The sequence below is a fragment of the Schistocerca nitens genome, chromosome 4 (assembly GCF_023898315.1).
Source record: "Schistocerca nitens isolate TAMUIC-IGC-003100 chromosome 4, iqSchNite1.1, whole genome shotgun sequence".
Taxonomy (NCBI): Eukaryota; Metazoa; Arthropoda; class Insecta; order Orthoptera; family Acrididae; genus Schistocerca; species Schistocerca nitens.
In genome coordinates this window covers 949,988,380-950,010,576 of record NC_064617.1, presented here as the reverse complement: position 1 = coordinate 950,010,576, position 22,197 = coordinate 949,988,380, and the positions used below count along the sequence as shown (strand labels likewise).

At 42.1% G+C, this 22,197-nt stretch overlaps 1 protein-coding gene across 1 annotated transcript in view; it reads left to right on the top strand.

Moving 5' to 3' along the window:
- The first annotated feature begins 6,566 nt into the window (after positions 1-6,566).
- The window catches only part of LOC126252712 (protein white-like), a 258,277-nt gene continuing 242,646 nt past the window's right edge, over positions 6,567-22,197 (top strand). Inside the window, exons 1-2 of the mRNA XM_049953614.1 lie at positions 6,567-6,570; positions 6,614-6,852. Coding sequence (XP_049809571.1) covers positions 6,567-6,570; positions 6,614-6,852 — 243 coding nt within the window. The remainder of the gene's footprint in view (positions 6,571-6,613; positions 6,853-22,197) is intronic.

Below are 22,197 nucleotides of genomic sequence, written 5' to 3'. Positions count from 1 at the left end.
AACTTTCAAGGTTTTACCGAAGGTCATTGGTAAGGATGTCGACAAGTAATGGTCCTATAACACTCCCTTGGCGTACACCCGAGGTAACTTTTACGATAAAGATTTGCCGCCATTAAGCATTACATGCTGTGTTCTGTTTGCTAGGTCACAAGGCTGGGCTAATATTCTTTACCGTCGTATTTATTTATTTGGCGACAGTGCAAAAATGTATCGAACGCCTTTCTGAAGTCAGGAATACGCCATCAATCCGGGCGCCAGTAACTACTAACTTGTCGCTCTTGGGGACGAGCGTTTCACACGAGGGTTATTTCCTGAATCCATGCTGATTCCTACAATGAAGATTTTCGTTCTCCAGGAAAGTAATAGTGTCCAAACATAAAACATATTTAAAAATTCTGCAATATACTCATTCAGCAATACAGTCCTATAATTTCATGTATCTTTGAGATGCCCCTTGTTGAAAACGGGAATGGAATACACTTTCTTCCGATCTCTAGGAACGCTTTCTTGTACCAGCGCCCTTCGGTGTGCTTCTTAAATATATTTTATATTCACAGCCTGTCATATTGCGAGCTAACATCCCGAAGATGTTCGGGCTGACATGTGGTTCCCATTCATCGAAATGTCTTGGCTCTAACCCGTCTAGGGATTGAACCGCACGTGTCGCATTACACGCCCTACATTAGACACTTGTGACCTTTTGGTTACAGTGTCTGGATGATGGAAAGTTCGCGAAATACAAAGTTAACATAAAATATAATAACATTAATAATAATATCGGGAACTAAATTAACGACCCATAAATGATGTAGGCAACAGCGTTGCGATTTGGTTAGAACAACGTTTATTCAGAAAGCAAAGTAATAGCGAAAGTGGTCGTATTCAGAGTTACTACTACACTGGAGCGTATATCCATTTGACACAGTTCCATCATTCACAATCTCATCACGAAACACAAGTCCCACACTTCACCTCCTCATTTACACGAAAAGTTAGTGTTCACACCAGGCGCGTGGCTATTCACCGCTCAGAGACTACGTCCCGCGATACCACACAACGGGAAATTTTCTAATCCGTTTCACTTCCTAGCTACCTAAATACTGACTGTCTGCTTTGGCGTCTCAATCAGAAGTGTCTCTCTCTGCACGTCCCTGGCCGCGATTTCCGCGCGCCGAACATGTTCGCTCAACCGACTAGGGCAATTCCCTTTCCTGACGCCGTCGATCTGATTGGCCACAGATTATTCTACATTATTTTACATTTTAGCATATTTAAGTAATCAAAGCTTGACCACTTTCACGTTCTGAATAAAGTAACAATAATATCCATTATATAATAAACGTTAAATTCTTTTATATAAAACCAATAAAATTTCCTTCTTAACTTTGAATGTCACGGCCAGTAGCCTTGCACCACTGTGCTTTCTGATAAGTAAGTAAGGAACAAAAGTAACTATTATGAACTAAACTTTACAACAAATATTCTATACCTAATGATTCAATAAGGTGTCATGCTGTCGTCGTTCAATGTGTTTTGTGTGGAGGAAATGATGATCTGATTCTTAATTGAAAATACTGCCAATTTAAATTTACCTTAGCTTTTAAAGAAATAAAGTTAGAGAGTTGATATTTACAACGTTTGTCATTTTAATGATGCTCTTCTATATGAAATATCGATAGTTACTGTCGACCAAAGCGTTCAGATTTATCATTCAGGTCTTTGTTTCAAAACTTGTTAATTTCACTTTAACAGTAAATCCTAAACTATTATACATATGAACAATATTGAAATTTTATTGGGATTGCCATGAAAATTTATGAAAGATGGTGGATTAAAATTACTGTGCTTCATTCGCTGAATTGCTACAGAATTAAATAGTTTTCATAAATGTTTCAATTTATGGCGGATTTTAGGACCACCATAATTATAACACTTCTACGTCTCCTTGGCCACAAACGGGTTCTACGGTGTTTCTTACGACGTAGGTTCTCGTCTGTCTCACTAGCACACTACAGCGCTTAGGCCTCATTCAGCACAATAGACAGTTTCCCATCTCATGGCGAATATACGCACGGTCCTGTCGACAGGGTTCGCTTCACAATTCCTGAAGCTGACTCTTTCGGCCATATACTTAACAGAGAGCGAAATGCTCGTTAACTCACAATATCAATGCAAGCACCGCCTGTTTATCAATAACTACTCACAGACAGCAAGTGGCAGCGCTCGCAGTGGGGAGTGTGTAAAGCGTATTGGGGTAGGTGGGGGAGAGGGAGTGAGTGTGGGATGGGTGGAGGGGGTGGATGGAAGGGGGCGGACTCTTGAAAACCGCAGTCGTTATCGCAATGCGAGTACGTAGCAGTTTGCTGGACGCCCAAAATGGCTTTCGGCACAATAGTGGACGTATTTCCCAAGCAGCTAAGTTTGTAAACTGTTAGTGTGTCTTCGTAGTTAAAATAAATTACGCATGGCAAAATGGCGCTCTCCACCCAAGGCAAATGTGGTATACCATGGGCCACAGATGACAAGAGTTACCGCAACTGGACGTCCAATGAGTCGGGACAGGTAGCCTCTCCAGATGACATGTGACCGTTTGCGTGTAAGAAGTGAAACGTCTGACAGCAAATCGTCAGAAGGGTCCAATCTGGAGGAAGGAGCGTTGTGGTGTCGAGCATGTTTCTGGGTCATTCCCTGGGCGACCTCGCCATTCCTGCGAAGCCACTCCCGCCGGAGGTTCGAGGCCTCCCTCGGGCATGGGTGTGTGTGTTGTTCTTAATATAAGTTAGTTAAACTTAGTTTAAGTAGTGTGTAAGTCTAGGGATCGTGACCTATATAGTTTGGTCCATCAGGAATTCACACACAACCTCGTCATTCTGGAAGGCAGAATGGGTCAAAACAGTACTTAAAGTATGTGTCTCCACGTGGGGTCCATGTCCACCCCTATATGCAGTTTGTTTTTCTTTGGTACGATGGCACCTACCAGCAAGACAAAGCAGTGTGCCACACAGCTCACTGTATACATGTGTGACTCAAAAACCTCCAGGGTGAGTATACCGTACTCCACTGCTTATCGAACTCCTCGGACTTGAACTTCATCGAGAATCAGTGGTAGCAACTCGCCTTCCCAGTTCACATCATGGATCCGCAATCGAGAAACCTAGGGCAGGTGCTCACGGTGCTGGAGTCAGCATGGCTCCATACCCCTTCAAGTGCCTCCCAGAACCTCACTGGCTCTCTTCCTGCACTTCTCGCCGCAGTCCGTAAGGAAAAATGTGGTAATAGGGGCTTCTGACAGGTGGTCACGTTAATGTACCTGGACAGTGTAGAATAGTAGTAAGTTTTTTTGGCTATTCTACATAAACCCGCACAGTTTCCGTCCTGTGAAGCAAGTGTGGTAGGTCCTCTGTTGTTTTCTATCTACATAAATGATCTTTTGGATAGCGTGGATAGCAATGTGCTGTGGTGTACGGGAAGGTGTCGTTGTTGAGTGACTGTGGGAGGATACAAGATGACTTGGACAGGATTTGTGATTGGTGTAAAGAATGGCAGCTAACTGTAAATATAGATAAATGTAAATTAATGCAGATGAATAGGAAAAAGAATCCTGTAATGTTTGAATACTCCATTATTAGTGTAGCGCTTGGCACAGTCACGTCGATTAAATATTTGGGCGTAGCATTGCAGAGCGATAGGAAGTGGGACAAGCGTGTAATGGCAGTTGTGGGGAAGGTGGATAGTCGTCTTGGGTTCATTGGTAGAATTTTGGGAAGATGTGGTTCATCTGTAAAGGAGACCCCTTATAAAACACTAATACGACCTATTCTTGAGTGCTGCTCGAGCGTTTGGGATCCCTATCAGGTAGGATTGAGGGAGGACATAGAAGCAATTGAGAGGCGGGCTGATAGATTTGTTACTGGTAGGTTTGATCATCACGCGAGTGTTACGGAAATGCTTCAGGAACTCAGGTGGGAGTCTCTGGAGGAAAGGAGGCGTTCTTTTCGTGAATCGGTACTGAGGAAATTTAGGGAACCAGCATTTGAGGCTGACTGCAGTACAATTTTACTGCCGCCAAGAATCATAAAAGAAGGTTGTATACCTGGAAGAATCCTGGAGATACTAATAGGTATCAGATAGATTATATAATGGTAAGACAGAGATTTAGGAACCAGGTTTTAAATTGTAAGACATTTCCAGGGGCAGATGTGGATTCTGACCACAATCTATTGGTTATGAACTGCAGATTGAAACTGAAGAAACTGCAAAAAGGTGGGAATTTAAGGAGATGGGACCTGGATAAACTGAAAGAACCAGAGGTTGTAGAGAATTTCAGGGAGAGCATAAGGGAACAATTGACAGGAATGGGGGAAAGAAATACAGTAGAAGAAGAATGGGTAGCTCTGAGGGATGAAGTAGTGAAGGCAGCAGAGGATCAAGTAGGTAAAAAGACGAGGGCTAATAGAAATCCTTGGGTAACAGAAGAAATATTGAATTTAATTGATGAAAGGAGAAAATATAAAAATGCAGTGAATGAAGCAGGCAAAAGGGAATACAAACGTCTCAAAAATGAGATCGACAGAAAGTGCAAAATGGCTAAGCAGGGATGGCTAGAGGACAAATGTAAGGATGTAGAGGCTTGTCTCACTAGGGGTAAGATAGATACTGCCTACAGGAAAATTAAAGAGACCTTTGGAGAGAAGAGAACCACTTGTATGAATATCAAGAGCTCAGATGGCAACCCAGTTCTAAGCAAAGAAGGGAAGCCAGAAAGGTGGAAGGAGTATACAGAGGGTTTATACAAGGGCGATGTACTTGAGGACAATAATATGGAAATGGAAGAGGATGTAGATGAAGATGAAATGGGAGATAAGATACTGCGTGAAGAGTTTGACAGAGCACTGAAAGACCTGAGTCGAAACAAGGCCCCGGGAGTAGACAACATTCCATTAGAACTACTGATGGCCTTGGGAGAGCCAGTCATGACAAAACTCTACCATCTGGTGAGCAAGATGTATGAGACAGCCGAAATACCCCCAGACTTCAAGAAGAATATAATAATTCCAATACCAAAGAAAGCAGGTGTTGACAGATGTGAAAATTACCGAACTATCAGTTTAATAAGTCACAGCTGCAAAATACTAACACGAATTCTTTACAGACGAATGGAAAAACTGGTAGAAGCGGACCTCGGGGAAGATCAGTTTGGATTCCGTAGAAATGTTGGAACACGTGAGGCAATACTAACCTTACGACTTATCTTAGAAGAAAGATTAAGGAAAGGCAAACCTACGTTTCTAGCATTTGTAGACTTAGAGAAAGCTTTTGACAACGTTAACTGGAATACTCTCTTTCAAATTCTGAAGGTGGCAGGGGTAAAATACAGGGAGCGAAAGGCTATTTACAATTTGTACAGAAACCAGGTGGCAGTTATAAGAGTCGAGGGGCATGAAAGGGAAGCAGTGGTTGGGAAAGGAGTGAGACAGGGTTGTAGCCTCTCCCCGATGTTATTCAATCTGTATATTGAGCAAGCAGTAAAGGAAACAAAAGAAAAATTCGGAGTAGGTATTAAAATTCATGGAGAAGAAGTAAAAACTTTGAGGTTCGCCGATGACATTGTAATTCTGTCAGAGACAGCAAAGGACTTGGAAGAGCAGTTGAACGGAATGAACAGTGTCTTGAAAGGAGGATATAAGATGAACATCAACAAAAGCAAAACGAGGATAATGGAATGTAGTCAAATTAAATCGGGTGATGCTGAGGGGATTAGATTAGGAAATGAGACACTTAAAGTAGTAAAGGAGTTTTGCTATTTGGGGAGTAAAATAACTGATGATGGTCGAAGTAGAGAGGATATAAAATGTAGACTGGCAATGGCAAGGAAATCGTTTCTGAAGAAGAGAAATTTGTTAACATCGAGTATAGATTTAAGTGTCAGGAATTTGTTTCTGGAAGTATTTGTATGGAGTGTAGCCATGTATTGAAGTGAAACATGGACGATAACCAGTTTGGACAAGAAGAGAATAGAAGCTTTTGAAATGTGGTGCTACAGAAGAATGCTGAAGATAAGGTGGGTAGATCACGTAACTAATGAGGAGGTATTGAATAGGATTGGGGAGAAGAGAAGTTTGTGGCACAACTTGACTATAAGGGATCGGTTGGTAGGACATGTTTTGAGGCATCAAGGGATCACAAATTTAGCATTGGAGGGCAGCGTGGAGGGTAAAAATCGTAGAGGGAGACCAAGAGATCAATACACTAAGCAGATTCAGAAGGATGTAGGTTGCAGTAGGTACTGGGAGATGAAGAAGCTTGCACAGGATAGAGTAGCATGGAGAGCTGCATCTAACCAGTCTCAGGACTGAAGACCACAACAACAACAACAACTTACATTTCGCGGAAAGACCACAAAGAAAACATAAAGAGAGATTAGGGCTCGTACTGGGGCATACATGCAGTCATTTTTTCCTCGTTCAGTTTGGGAGTCTAAAAGGGAGAGAAGATGCTAGTTGTGGTATGAGGTTCCCTCCGCCACGCACCGTATGGTGGATTGCGGAGTATGTATGTAGATGTAGATGTGTACCAATAGCTCTGTGTCACGTATTCTCGCTTGGTGTGACAGTGAGCGGCGAGGCGCGGCCGGGCGAGCTGCTGGGGGTGCTGGGCGCGAGCGGCGCCGGCAAGACGACGCTGCTGGACGCGCTGGCGCTGCGGGGTGCCGGGGCGCGCGTCGTCGAGGGCGAGCGCCTGCTGGCAGGCAGCCCCGCCACACCGCTGGCGGTGCGCGCGCTCTCCGCCTACGTGCGACAGCGGGACCTGTTCGTGGGCGCGCTCACCGTGCGGGAGCACCTCGTCTTCCACGTGAGTCGCTTCTGCCCAGTCTGCAGAGTTTATTTTACTCCTATAAGTTTAAACGAAACGTACGCGAAAGGACTTGACCCCCATCTAACAGCCGTGTACCGCAAGTCTCTAGAGGAACGGATTGGAAAAGAGCACAGGTAGTCCCAGTCTTCAAGAAGGGTCGTCGAGCAGATGCGCAAAACTATAGACCTATATCTCTGACGTAGATCTATTGTAGAATTATAGAACATGTTTTTTGCTCGCGTATCATGTCGTTTCTGGAAACCCAGAATCTACTCTGTAGGAATCAACATGGATTCCGGAAACAGCGATCGTGTGAGACCCAACTCGCTTTATTTGTTCATGAGACCCAGAAAATATTAGATACAGCCTCCCAGGTAGATGCTAATTTCCTTGACTTCCGGACGGCGTTCGATACAGTTCCGCACTGTCGCCTGATAAACAAAGTAAGAGCCTACGGAATATCAGACTAGCTGTGTGGCTAGATTGAAGAGATTTTAGCAAACAGAACACACCATGTTGTTCTCAATGGAGAGACGTCTACAGACGTTAAAATAACTTCTGGAGTGCCACAGGGGAGTGTTATGGGACCATTGCTTTTCACAATATGTATAAATGACCTAGGATATAGTGTAGCAAGTTCTATGCGGCTTTTCGCGGATGATGCTGTAGTATATAGAGAAGTTTTGGCATTAGAAAAATGCAACGAAATGCAGGAAGATCTGCAGCGGATAGGCACTTGGTGCATGGAGTGACAACTGACCCTTAACATAGACAAATGTGTATTGCGAATACGTAGAAAGTAGGATCCTTTATTGTATGATTATATGATAGCAAAACAAAAACTAATACCAGTTACATCTGAAAAATATCTGGGAGTATGCGTGCGGAACGATTTGAAGTGGAATGATCATATAAAATTAATTGTTGGTAAGGCGGGTGCCAGGTTGAGATTCATTGGGAGAGTCCTTAGAAAATGTAGTCCATCAACAAAGGAGGTGGCTTGCAAAACACTCGTTCGACCTATACTTGAGTATTGCTCATCAGTGTGGGATCCGTACCAGATCGGGTTGACGGAGGAGATAGAGAAGATCCAAAGAAGAGCGGCGCGTTTCGTCACAGGATTATTTGGTAAGCGTGATAGCGTTACATAGATGTTCAGAAAACTCAAGTGGCAGGCTCTGCAAGAGAGGCGCTCTGCATCGCGGTGTAGCTTGCTGTCCAGGTTTCGAGAGGGTGCGTTTCTGGATGAGGTATCGAATATATTGCTTCCCCGTAATTATAACTCCCGAGGAGATCACGAATGTAAAATTAGATAGATTAGAGCGCACACGGAGGCTTTCAGGCAGTCGTTCTTCCCGCGAACCATACGTGACTAGAACAGGAAAGGGAGGTAATGACAGTGGCACGTAAAGTGCCCTCCGCCACACACCGTTGGGTGGCTTGAGGAGTATAAATGTAGATGTAGATGTAGAAGTACGATCATCTTCCACCACATCACAACAAACGGGCTGAACGGAAAAATGTTTCTATCGGAGCACGAAATGGGCGAATATTCTCCCGTTTAAAAGAATCTGACTGAATAGTGCGGTACTAGCTTTCTCGTTCCTTCTTCCTCCGGCACCTTCAAACATTTTTCCAAAAAAATTTGACAATCGAACATACTCACGCTTCTTTTAACATGCAACTCACTTCTAACACCCAAAAGCTCCCCTACTGCAACTCACTCACACTCCCTAGTACATCGCTGTTAAGTGGCTCATAGCCTCCTCTCCCACTTGCTCTTATCACTCACTCCTGTGCGGCTGGTCCCGGCGGAGGTTCGAATCCTCCCTCGGGCGTGGGTGTGTGTGTTTGTCCATAGGATAATTTAGGTTAAGTAGTGTATTAGCGTAGGGACTGATGACCTTAGCAGTTAAGTCCCATAAGATTTTACACACATTTGAACATCACTCACTCATTCAGCCCAAATTATTGTCATTATCTCTTACTGTCTCTCTGTCACTGTCTTAAATCCGTAATCTCCTTCGTTCCGTCTACTACTACTATCTCCTCTTACATCACAGTCTCTCTCTTACTCTTTCTTAATGCTACTATCTCATTCACTCCTTCCCACTGCTGCTTTATCTTGTCACAGTCACTATCTCTTTCTTCCTCGTCGTCATTGTCATAGGCTCTGTCTCTGATTATCATTGACTCTCACCCACTTCCACTATCACCTTATCTTTATTCCTGCCCCACTAGTCCTGTATATTTCACTATTTACTAGCACTGTTCTGTCCTGTCAACTACGTTGCACTGCTACTGTGTCCCTCTCATGTTCGCACACGTCACTGTCTACTTCACCCTTTCTAAACCACAACCACTACTATTTTCTGGTATTTACTACTTTTCCATCTGTTTCTCACTGCCATTGTCTCCTCTCTCTGAATAAAAAAGTGCAAATACATTCGGAAGCCAAAGGTCTGAGAAAAATTTTAAAGGCTTTCAGCAACTTAATGTATAATGAGGCAGCTGGTACCTCACTTTTCAGTGAGTTTATGACACAGAAGCCTCTGATACGAGCATTTTTCCGCTGCTTCTCTTCTTTTTACGGTCACAGTGGGAAATGTTAACTATGTGAAAAAAGATTTATGGGTCCGTAAAATTTTGATAGTGTTCTCATGTGAAACCGAAATGACGAAAAATTAATGTTATATCTCCGACCGTATTTTACATGTACAAAAATTTTCCATCTGCTTATCTATTGCAACATGAGGTTCCCACAGTCCTTCTGACGGTAAAGGAAACATATTAGAACTGATAATGGACACACTTTACAGCTTATATCTCAGTTTTAGAACACTTTATAAATTAGGCTTTCGCCTCACATTGCACTTTACGTGCGTATTTGACGTGTTCAAGAAGGGTAATTTTCAACTTCTTTATTTCGGAAACTGATAAATACATAAACAAAATTTTCCAGGTTGTTCGAGATTGGGGTTTTAGGGATGTATCGTAAACACTACTCCCATTTATTGCGCATAGCTGTCTTGCAGTCTTCTACTCGATTGGTACCCAAAAAACACGTTTAGGGGTGTTTCTCGATAAATGGATAAAGAATTCTGAAAACGGGAAGACGACGCTTCCATATAAGCGCCTAGAGAGTTTAACGTTAAAATATGATACTTTTTCTGTGGTTATTTATTATTTACACTTCGTCTGACATCAGTTTTTACATAAGTATTTTACCTGTCCTTTTGATGTATCTTTAAACTTCTGTGTCACGTAAACGGACAAAGACAAAAAAAAAAAAAATTTCAAGATTGCTCGAGATCGGGATATATATTTAGTAAAACCATACCTTGTACATAAACAAATTCATTATCCAATAAACATTTTAGTAACGCAGTCTAAGTCTGAAAAATAATAAGATATTAACGCAATAGCTCACATTTACAAAAGTCGCACACGTATAACAACGCGGGCATAGCGTGTGTACTGGAACATCAATCACTGAGAAAAATCACTCTCAAGATCGTATAAAAATTACAATTGTATAACTGTGAGTAACTTATAGCTCATCACTGTGCAGTGAGGATCTTGGCCTCCATCTGCAGTTACTCTACTTAGATACGGAAACGACTGATTGCAAAATGACGACTAATTGCAAAATGTTAGAAAAGTCCATTTCACGAGTTACTGAAAGTAAAATCACTGAGGTATTGACAGCGCTTTTTAATACCCAGTTTTAAAGGTTACAACAATCCAGTTACATGCAGGTGATGGGTTCTGGAAAACTATTAATTATTCAATAGTTTCTACAACTTAACTGCTTCAGAGTCGCTTTTTCTGCCACTTATAGTACCGAGTTCAGTACATCATCATCTGTTTTCCGACTAGTTTTTGCTACCGCCACAACTTTCTCTCCTGTGCCAACCTCTTCTTCTCAAAGTAGTACTTGCACACAGTACCCTTGATTATTTGTTCGATGTGTTTCAGTATCTGTCTTTCGTAGTAGATTTAAACCCCGCCCGGTAGTATCGACGAAGTTATTGCCTTACGTCGGTACACATGTCCTATCAACATGTACCTTCTTCCTCTCAGTGATACACGTATGTTGTTTTGCTCGCAGATTCCGCGGCGAACCTTATTTCTTATCATTTCTCCTAACTTGAACATTCTTGTGTAGCATCACACCTCATACGCTTCGATTGTCTTGCTTCAGATTTTTCCGCAGTCCAAGGTTCATTGCGATACAACGCTGTCTTCCAGAAATTTCTTCCTAAATTGAAGACCAGTATTGTAAACTTCTTTTTTCCAGGAATACATTTTTTGACTGTGCCAGTCTGCTTTTCATGTCCAGCTAGCTTTGTACGACATGAGTAATTTCGCTTTCAAGGTAGCAGATTCCGTCACTTTGCCTACGTCGCAGTTTTCAGGTTTAACGCCAGGGTTTCCACTAGTCTCATTTACTCTCAAAACTTAGAGACGGCGCATTAGACTGTGTATTCCATTCAGCAGCTCCAGTGTTCATTATGATTTTCTCGAAGGTTACCTATGTCACCGGGGAATATCATTAAAATCTTTTCATCCTGTAGTTTAAGTCTGCTCCTGAACCTTTCATTTATTTCCCTGCTCGTTTCTTCTTAGCATAGGCGGAACACTAGAGACTTTAATAATGTGACAGGTGCTTACACTACTTAAGCCAAGATGGTCGATTCACAATGAGCTGTAAGAAGTAGGCTGCATACTACCTCTTCCTCTGCGGTAGTGAAATCATAAATGCTCCCTCAGGAGTTCTTACTTATTGAGGGTCTCGCACAACGGCTGCTAGCGGTGGTGATTCGAAGGTGTTGTTACGGACCGATCCTGTGACTCTCGGAGCTGGGGAGCGTTATCGCGGCGATACCAGTATCTGCCACACTCAGCAAAGCGCAGCAGTACAGTAGTCTTGTGTGGTGACCATTCCCCTGTGACGATCCACCCGATGCTGACACAGCACGGCTGGCCGAGTACTGGACAAGCGGACTAGCAAAAAATGTTCCAAGTGTGTGAAATCTTATGGGACTTAACTGCTAAGGTCATCAGTCCTCAAGCTTACACTCTACTTAACCTAAATTATCCTAAGGACAAACACATACACCCATACCCGAGGGAGGACTCGATCCTCCGCCGGGACCAGCCGCACAGTCCATGACTGTAGCGCCTCAGACCTCTCGGCTAATCCAGCGCTGCGGACTAGCAGTCTGAGGCACTAGCGACTGAGGTGGCAACAATGGGCAGAAGTTTAGAGGCCATACGGACGGAACACCAAAAGTGGCGGCTCGGAGAAGAATGCAGCCCCACGACTCTGCTGTGCCACGGATCATGTACGCGGGACAGTGATACAGAAAAAAGTTTGTTCTTGCGCAGTATCTGAACCGGAGACTCCATGGAGACAATGAGAGGCCAGTTGGTGAGCCGTTTGGTGGCCCGAGATGGATGACGCTATTTCAAGTCGCCGCAGCGTCAAGCGTAGGAGCCTCCCGTGAAACCCACATTCTCAATAATGGGCGGGGGCACTACGAATGTAGTGCGGGACAATACGTTGACAATGTGGGTTTCGCGGGAGGCGTGGCAGAGATAAATCCCTGCATTCACGCTATTCTCCGTGTTTTCGGTGGCTCAGATGGATAGAGCGTATGCCATGTAAGCAGGAGATCCCGGGTTCGAGTCCCGGTCGGGGCACACATTTTCATCTGTCCCCGTTGACATCTGTCAACTGCTGTAAGCAGCTAAGTATGTTGAATCCTTTATTCTGTGCTAATGCGCCCCTTTCATGCAGCTGCAAGGTCGTCTACACAGATGAGTAAAGTGAAACTCAAGGTACTGTTCACGGAGGTGAATTTTCCAATGATTAGTAGTTTGATAGGTTTGTTGGAGAGCTACACTACAGGGAATGTTGGGTTCCAGAATGTTATTGTTTACAGAAGCCAAAAAGTCGGTCTCGAGATGTCACTTTCCATACCATTTAGTGGCACTCAGTTGCCCCACAGCTATCACTGTTTTGACCCCTTAGATCGCTCTAATTCGTAGCAATTTGCTATGATTTTGACTGGATTAGATACAGAGCGAATTCAGTGAGGTCCTTTCATTTGAAAATAGTGTGTGGCGAGAATGTACAATGGGCATCTCTCTACACACGTCCCTCCAAAAGCACTTCTATATCACACGTCTCTGTAACACTTCAGATCAATATGGACGAGCTTATTGAGCAATTCAGGGAACTTCTCTGCCATTGATATAAGAGGAGCTTGCTGCGATTACTGTTGAGCAGTAATATCTATGGTCAAAGTAGAAGTGGAGCAACATGGGCAAGTGTGGAGCTAGGTAACAGCCTACCTGCAGACGAGGGAGACAACACACGGTCGGCAGCGCTGCGTTGGGGTGCAGCCAGCCGGTGTACGTGGTCACTAAGGTGCAACCGATGGACCACGTCTGAGAGCAGAGCCGTTGGCACTGGGTGGACTTACTGTTTGTTAATTACTCGCCACTGTGTATGCAGTACGGCGTCCAGATGGCTAGTGCACAGACGCTGGTAACGGATGCAGGGCCTGTGCCTGCCAATTTTTGTTCCCACGTATGCAACACGGTGCTCAGCTGGATGTTGCAGAATTTCATGCAGTGAGCCAAAGTTCTCTGCCTGCTATTATCTCCGTGTATTGAACGAAGTACAGTGCACTCGTTGATGCTGTACTTGTCACGTTCGGATGAATTCGGAAGCGATGGGAGCATTTTAGCACGGTACTGGCTGAGGTTGCTTATGGACAAATATCCACTGTGCCAGTGAACATGTCCATGACGCTATGTCCAGTTTGTTGTGCTGCACTCGGCGTGTCTTCTGCTAGAGGCTATTTGTCTGTATTCCTCTTTACTGCTGCGAGTTGCTGCAGAGTGTGGGTTAACATTGTTTAAGAAACGTTGTGAACAGCCATTGTATCACAGTATTGAATAAGTAGCTTATAAGATACTTTGGTTTATCGTCGTATGGGTGAAACGGCTGTAAGTTGTCTTGTTGTCTATTGCCGCATTGTCCTTGTCAGTGGTTCCTTTTTGTCCTTTGTGTGTTAAGTACTTCGTCGCTTTGGGGTATCCTTCTGTTGTTTATTCTTGCCTCTTTTCTTTATACATGTTACAGGAATTGTGTCTAGGACACGTGGGGCGTTTCTTTGCAATGACTAGACGTTTCCTCGTCCTTCCCCAATTTTAATTAACATTGATTTAATTTAATTTAATAATATTGATTTCGTTCCTGTTGTGTTTCAATCATTATGTGTGTTTGAAGTGATGTTAGAAAATTTGTTTCATGGTGGAAGCAATTCAAACTTGTTTGTTTTGAAATGCTGAGGGTGAATACAGATGGCAGTATGTATATGAGAGTGTCATCACGATTCAAAGTGAATGTTTTGTCGGTTGGTTTAAAGAGGGGGGGGGGGAGGACCAAACTGCTACGTCATCAGTCCTAACTGTTTTGTAATTACCTGACTGTCCGACTGTGTTAAGGTTACAGGCTGTTCTTGTAGCTGGGCTACATGAAGTACTTCTGTGAAGTAAATTAATATAGTTTTTGTAAGGATGTGTTTTAATAATGTGCTGAAGAGTTTTTTGTTGAAAGCGTGAAGCACTGAGTTGTAACTATTTTTGGTAATTCCAAAGATCATAAACTGGTTTAATTTACTTACTGACTTGACCAGAAACGTACGTCCATTAAGCTTAGTCATGATTCATGGCTCTAAAGTAGTTTTAGGTACCAAATGTAAATGGTTGTTATGTTTATTAATAAATGATAACTTCCAGCTTTCTCCCATAGAAATCCGCTGCACATTCCGCTTCTCACCATCCATGCTCCTGGTGTATATAATGATAGGAGAGGAAGGTTTTAATGGATTGTGGCCAATAATACCACAATTTTTAAATAAAACTGCAGTAACTGTGGTGGAAAGAGTGTGATAGATGACATAATTGAGTTTATAAATTTAGTGACCTCCTTGGCTGTGTTTCTTTATAACGCACATATGCTTTTTCAATGTACTCCTGTCGGAAGGTTGGTCATGGCACTTTTTTTCACCTTTTAAGTAGTTGCTAAAATGGCTTATGGTGTAACGAGGGGAGATTGGCCAGTACCAAGAATTTCTATGTCATTTTTCCTGTGGAGGCTAATATTTTTGTGTATCTGTGAAGAACACTTTCTTATGGTTCTTTAGAAACAGTTATAACAATTATGTATATATGTATTTATCATGCATCGAATTAGAAAGATCACGTAGTGTAGAACACACAGGAATCCCAAAAGAGTGGTTTCCAAATTGTTATGCAAAAAATTTTAACGACAGTGTTTATGGGTGTAGTACTTGTATCCGCCTATAGCCGTAGAAGGATGCAGCGAGCGTTGTCGAACATGATTTTTTTGTTAATCCAAGAGTTACAATGTGAAAATGCATAATGTTGGATGAGCGTACTGACCGCCAAATTTTGAACATAGTACGCTCACCATTCTACGTTACTGTGACTCTGTACTCCTTCTAGATGTGAGTCTTTTGATGGGTGAACTCGTCTCCGGTGTCATACAACCCCCAAAACACGCAGATCCAGAAGGAGTACAGTTCCACAAGAACTTATTTACGGAAGTTCAATCTACTAAATGAAATTTATTAACTGATGGATCTGCTTCACTATTAGTTTGCGATTGCTTACTTTAAACCACAACTGTTTACTGACAATAACCATAAGGAATATGCATCTCGCATGTTAGCAAATCAACACAATTTTCCAAGATAAAAGTAGACCAATGAAAGATACTTATATAAAGCATCGATCTCTACTTATCTTTTTATTCGATGCCTTCTGTGGTCCAAGGGCTGAAATTCATTTATCGAAACTTTTCAGACTCTTGGTCCTGGTTTTGTTTTGAAAGTGACTGCACATAGTTTTCTTTTACTATTGTCGATTTATCGACTTTTTTTCTTTAGTACAAACATGATATTAGTCACAGTTTTCATCACATAGTTCTTCAAGCCACATTTATACATTTAATATACGACTTACATCACAAAACAGTGACGAAACAAAACTTAACTGAGTGGAGCCATTATTACGACGATGACGGGTTTCTGTAACTGTGCCTAGAATATAACTGAACTGGGACTAAACACACGCTGTTTCACATGGTCGAACTTATGACCAAAGAACCTCATACACCATAGATATTTTATAGCGGGTTACACTGGCCTACACTGTGATACTAAATTTGTACATTATAAAAATAGAGAGTCATTCATTATTGGAAAATATGAGTTGTATCAACAATAATAATTATTTTATCAGATTTTGTTTAAGTTAAACGTAAAAATATGTGGATGATTAGTTTTTTGGAATGCACACATTTTCGTATAAAAAGCATACCATATAATTTTGTACTTTCCAGTAGACTAAAGAAATAGAAAAAAGGGATTGATACAAATAAAAACAGTTTTGCATAAAAGGCGAGAATTACTCAAATTAACGGAGAGACTGACATCGGTAGAGTCAATTTTTGAAATGATTGTATCCACGAACGTTTTTCTTTGGGGCTCCAACAATACAGAGGTCGCATCGTGAGGGATCGGGACTGTATGGATCAAGCGTAAGGGCTTATCAGCGAAATTTTGTAATGCACTCGGAATAACTTTCACAACTTGTGGTCTGATATTTACATTTATGGCAATTACTTCTGAATTAATAAGATATTTAGTTACTATTTTCCCATTGCCTCGTTTTCATAAGTGGAGAGGATTATTAACTACAAAACTTCCAATGCCTGAATTGTTGCATTTCGAGCAAGGTCACCCATTTTTCTAAATAAAACCTTCAATCAAAAATCTATCCTATTCTTATATTTCGGCCATTTTCTGGTATATTTACCTCGGTAAGACTACTTATGCCATCATATTGCAATAAACCACTGGCTACAGTCTTATTTACGCACGTATACCAAATCACTTTCCTTAGGCACCAAGCAAAACGTCTAGACATTCCTCTGTGTTGTAGAGGTCTCGGTCCCCATCACTCGCAACCAGCCAGGAAAGAAGATGAAATATACAAATGCAGAGAGCATAGCATTTGTCACTAACACGTGTCGACTTCATATTCTCGTGACTGTGGTGCGACTTAAGGATTGTCCATAAACAAAGTAGATGTTGAATGTCATTGTATCGCCAGTACTGCAGATCTCACTGTACAGTACCGTGGAATTTGTATGCACGCTTTATAGGGATCTTAACAACAAGCATGGAAGAGTTGCTATTAACTTGCCTTAAAGCTATTCAAAGATAAATGCCAGAGTATGTCACTTGTCAGGTTTCACAACTCAGACATCACAATGTTTTTCTTTCGGAAAAGAACGTATTTTTCACGTTTAGTATTTTAGTTGATCGTGTTACCAAGTCTGTTTTAATAAACTTTCCCACGGTGTCGTTGCGAAACACACTGCGCAAAAAAATGCAACACCTTCGAGAACTGTGTTCAATAGCACGTATACATAGTGAGAGGTTGTAACCTTAGTGGTTCATTTGCCAAAGTCATCGGCTGTCAGATGGTGCTCAAGAATCCTATCTGTGCACCTCCTGTTTTGACATTGCAGCCAGTAAGTGTGCTGAGTTCAGAGGTGAATAGCGTTATCAACATTCATTATAGAGTATAATCATGCGCCCCCGCTCCCTTCCACAAGAAAGTACGTCCTCGTGTTGAACAGCTTCAGCAATTTGAACAGGGGCGTAATGTGGGACTACCACATGCTGGATTGATGTATCGAAGGACTGCTGCACGATTTTGGCTCAATGTATCGGTAGTGTGTTGATGCAGTGGCCTGTGGAACATTATACAACTGTAGACCAGTTTCTGTTCGTCCGTGTAATACAGAAGCACGCCTAGATCGCTCATTGTGCGACAGTGGTGGCCGACGGAATATCATACAGGGGCGAAATATAGATACATGTTGCAGCTGCCATGTCCAAAGAGACCAATGGCAACCGTCAACTTGCTGCAGGATTAAATTCACGTCTGCCTCCGGCCAAGATACGAACCACGACATCGCCAAACTTGGCTACTGTACTGTTGTGACATAGTTTACTGCAGAGTGGAATGGGGCTGTATAGTCTTCAGAGAGGAAAGTTCTGTGTGTATGTGAGTGATGAACCTACATGTGAGTGCCACAGGCCTCGTGAGCTGCCTATTCGCCCACGAGACAAAGGTCCCATTACAGGTTTCATGGAGTGGAGGGCCTTCAGTCAGAACTTGCTGTCACATTTGGCGTTTCTGCAGGATAAAGTAACCAGTATCTGCTACATTTCACAGGCTGTAACCCCCTGCTGTTGCCATTTCTTGGAAAAAAAAGATGGTGTGCTTTTCACCAGGATAAAGCAAGACCACATACGGCTGCTGCGACTCAATATGATCTTAGTGGTGTACGTCTGTACTGGCCAGCAATATCACCAGTTCTCTCCCCGAATGAACACGGTTGTGATGTGATGAAGCAGGAAGTCACTTGTTCTCTTTACCACCTGCAAGAACCATTGCCGAATCGGAAAAAAATGCGCAAGCATATACAGACAGTCTATCACAGAATGCAATTCGGCAACTTTATGATAGTTTGCATGCGACAATACACGCTTGCGTTGTCACCGGATGGTGGTAAGCTACGCTGCGACGTTACTGTTTGAGCCTCCTTTAATGTGACAAGCGTATTCTATGGTCGGAATTTGTTATCATGTACTCCTACGATGATGAACTTCCTCTCCCCTCATTTGTCAATAGAATGACCTTGTCATTCATGGTGCTGCATTTTTCCCAGCAGTGTACCTACCTAGGATACCAAAGTAGAGGTGTTCCTGCAAAAATCGAATTTCGAGCAGTGACCACAAATTAGTGATTTATTAAAGAAAGCGAAGTATTTTTACGAATGAATCTTTGCCCTTTATCCTCTCTTTTGCAGTATGTTGGATCTTTTGTAATTTTTGTGGACTAGTTTATTAACAGTATATAGTTTTCCTCCGTGAAATTCTTATTAGTAATACCAGCATCAATACTGAATATTTTAAAATGAGCTAAATGGTAATCTGGAGGTAAGGGCACAGATTGTCTTACAAAAATTTTATCTAATGGTAAACGGCTTATGTGACAACACATTCCCGTACTACAGATTTCATCTAGCACTTCTGTCGTAAATATATGGCCGTCCAGTCATAAGAATTATCCCTGTGGTAATAATTCTTTGTTACAGTGTCACGATACTTGATGCAACTATTAATGTTTTATGAAAGATATTTCTGTTGTTTATACCTAGTAGACTTCAGTGGTACTTACCTATTGAAAGTAACACATCCTTCTTTGAAGAGTTTCGATATGCATATACAGCAGAAATGCACATCATTGCTCTCACTAATAAATAAGTGAGCAGAAAGAGTGTAAAAACTGCTGTATTAAACTTTCAGATGTTACATTAGAAACATGCAACTCACGTGACTTTTTCGGTTTTGTGTGGACCACATGTGCAGTGACACTACGCTATGTTCACACCACACATATTCCTACTCTATGCAGCAAAGAACGCTGTTGGCAATCAAACTTTCATTTATTCTACCTAATGTTAAGATGCACATTCGGATAGCACAGCGGTTCCCAAGCTTTCTGAGACCATTTTCCCCGAGTACATTCAGATATTAGCCAGTTAGCCCCTTCTCCCCCTTCGCCCCCCACCCCTTGCCACCCGCTACCCCCACCCACATCAAACACACACACACACACACACACACACACACACACACAAACACACACACCACCATCAACATCAGCGCCAATCTGAACTTTAGAATGGAAAAGAATTTTCTTTGAACACTCGTTTTTGCCGGCCGCGGTGGTCTAGCGGTTCTGGCGCTGCAGTCCGGAACCGAGGGACTGCTACGGTCGCAGGTTCGAATCCTGCCTCGGGCATGGGTGTGTGTGATGTCCTTAGGTTAGTTAGGTTTAAGTAGTTCTAAGTTCTAGGGGACTTATGACCTAAGATGTTGAGTCCCATAGTGCTCAGAGCCATTTGAACCACTCGTTTTTAAAGTGATGGAAAATAACAGATATTTAGTTTTTGTAGGTGTTTTATTTAATCACAAACTGAAGTCAATGCGACAATTGGTACAAATTATTTCCAACAACCTGCTTTAATAGAAAATGAAGCAATCCTCAGTGCATCAGGATTAATGACTTCCACCCCAAATCCTGTATCACGTCATCACACTCTCTCCTCTGTTCCTCAGTAACATAAAATGTGCTTTTAGGACCTTTCTGGATGTACACTGATAATTCTATCTGGTAAGGATCCCACACCGCGCAGCAGTACTCCAAAAGAGGAAGGATAAACGTAGTGTAGGCAGTCTCTTCAGCAGATCTGTTGCATCTTCTATGTGTACTTCCAATGAAACGCAGTCTTTGTTTCGCATTTCCCACACCATTTTCTAGGTGTTATTTTCAATTGAAGTTATTCGTAATTGTAAATCCTAGGTATTTAGTTTAATTTACGACCTTTACCTTTGATTGATTTTTTGTGTAGCTGAAGTTTAACGGATTTCTTTTAGCAGCCATGTGGATGACCTCACACTTTTCATTATTTAGGACCAATTGCGAATTTTCGGACCATACAGGTATCTTTTTTTCTAAATCGTTAACTTGTTTTGATCTTCTGATGACTTTCTTATATGATAAAAGACATCATCATCTGCAAACAACCTAAGACGGCTGCTCAGGTTGTCTCTTAAATGGCTTGTATGGACAAGGAACAATATAAGGCCTATAGCGCTACCTAGGGGAAATGTTAGAAATCACTTCTGTTTTACTCGGTGATTCTCCGTCAGTTATTACGAACTGTGGTGTCTCTGAAGGGAAATCACGAATCCAGTGGCACAACTGAGACGATATTCCATAAGAATGCAATATGATTACAATCCGCTTGTGAGGTACAGTGTCAAAAGCCTTCTGGAAATCCTTTGTGGAGAGCACTCAACGTGTGAGTAAAAACCTGGTTGTGTTAACGACGAACGTTTTCTGGTTCTTTGTTGTTTGTTTCTCAATAAGCAGTTCTCTTCAAGGTAATTCAAGATGTCGGAACACTATATATTTTCCAAAATCCTGTGCAATATCGACGATCATTTTATGGATCTGTAATATAATGGATTAGTCATATTGCCTTTCTTGAGCACTTGTGTGATCTGTACAGCTTTCCAGTCTGTAAGCACGGATCTGTCGTTGAACCAGTACATGATTGTGAAGTATGGCGCTGTTGCATCAACATACTCTGAAAGAAACATAATTGGCATACAGTCTGGGCCGTAGGACATGCTTTTATTAAGTGATTTAAATTGCTCCACTTCTCCGAGGACATCTATTCCTAAACCACTTATGATGGCATCTGTTTGTGAATCGGATTCTGGAATATTTACTTGGTCTTCTCTGGTGAAGGAATTTCGGAAGATTGTGTTTAGTAAGTCTGCTTCAGCAGCATTGTCATTTATAGAGTTTTCATTGCTATCGCGCAGAGAAGGCTTTGATTGCATCTTTCCGCTAGCATACCCTACATGCGAGCAGAATTTCTTTGAATTTTCTATTAGGTTTGGAGACACCGTTTCGTCGTGGAAACTATTATAATCACCTCGAATTGAAATTCGCGCTAAATTTCGAACTTCTGTAAGTGATCGCCAATCTTGGGAATTTTTTCTTCGTTCAAATAAGAAAATCTTTTTGTTGTTTTTTTTAAAAAAATGTTCAAATGGCTCTGAGCACTATGGGACTTAACATCTGTGGTCATCAGTCCCCTAGAACTTAGAACTACTTAAACCTAACTAACCTAAGGACATCACACACATCCATGCCCGAGGCAGGATTCGAACCTGTGACCGTAGCGGTCACGCGGTTCCAGACTGAAGCGCCTAGAATCGCACGGCCACACCGGCCGGCCTTGTTGTTTTCGCATCAATGTTTTGACCTGTTTTGTGTACCATAATAATAATAATAATAATAATACAGTGTAGGACCTGCAGAAGCGTGTAATAATTACAAAGAGAATAATGGAGCAAATTTCTTGGCTATTGCGGGAACTACCCACAAATTGGAGACGGCAGCTATTTCCATGAGAGATTTAGGTGTACGTGATGTATACGTCGCAGTTTTACTGCCATAGGTTTATGGTACAAAGTACGAAGTATGTATGTAGTGTGAGGACAATGTGAGGAAGATGGTTTTCATACATTCATTTCACGTGCTATGAACACCACTTTCGTTAATGCTAGTTTTTGAAAAAAAAGA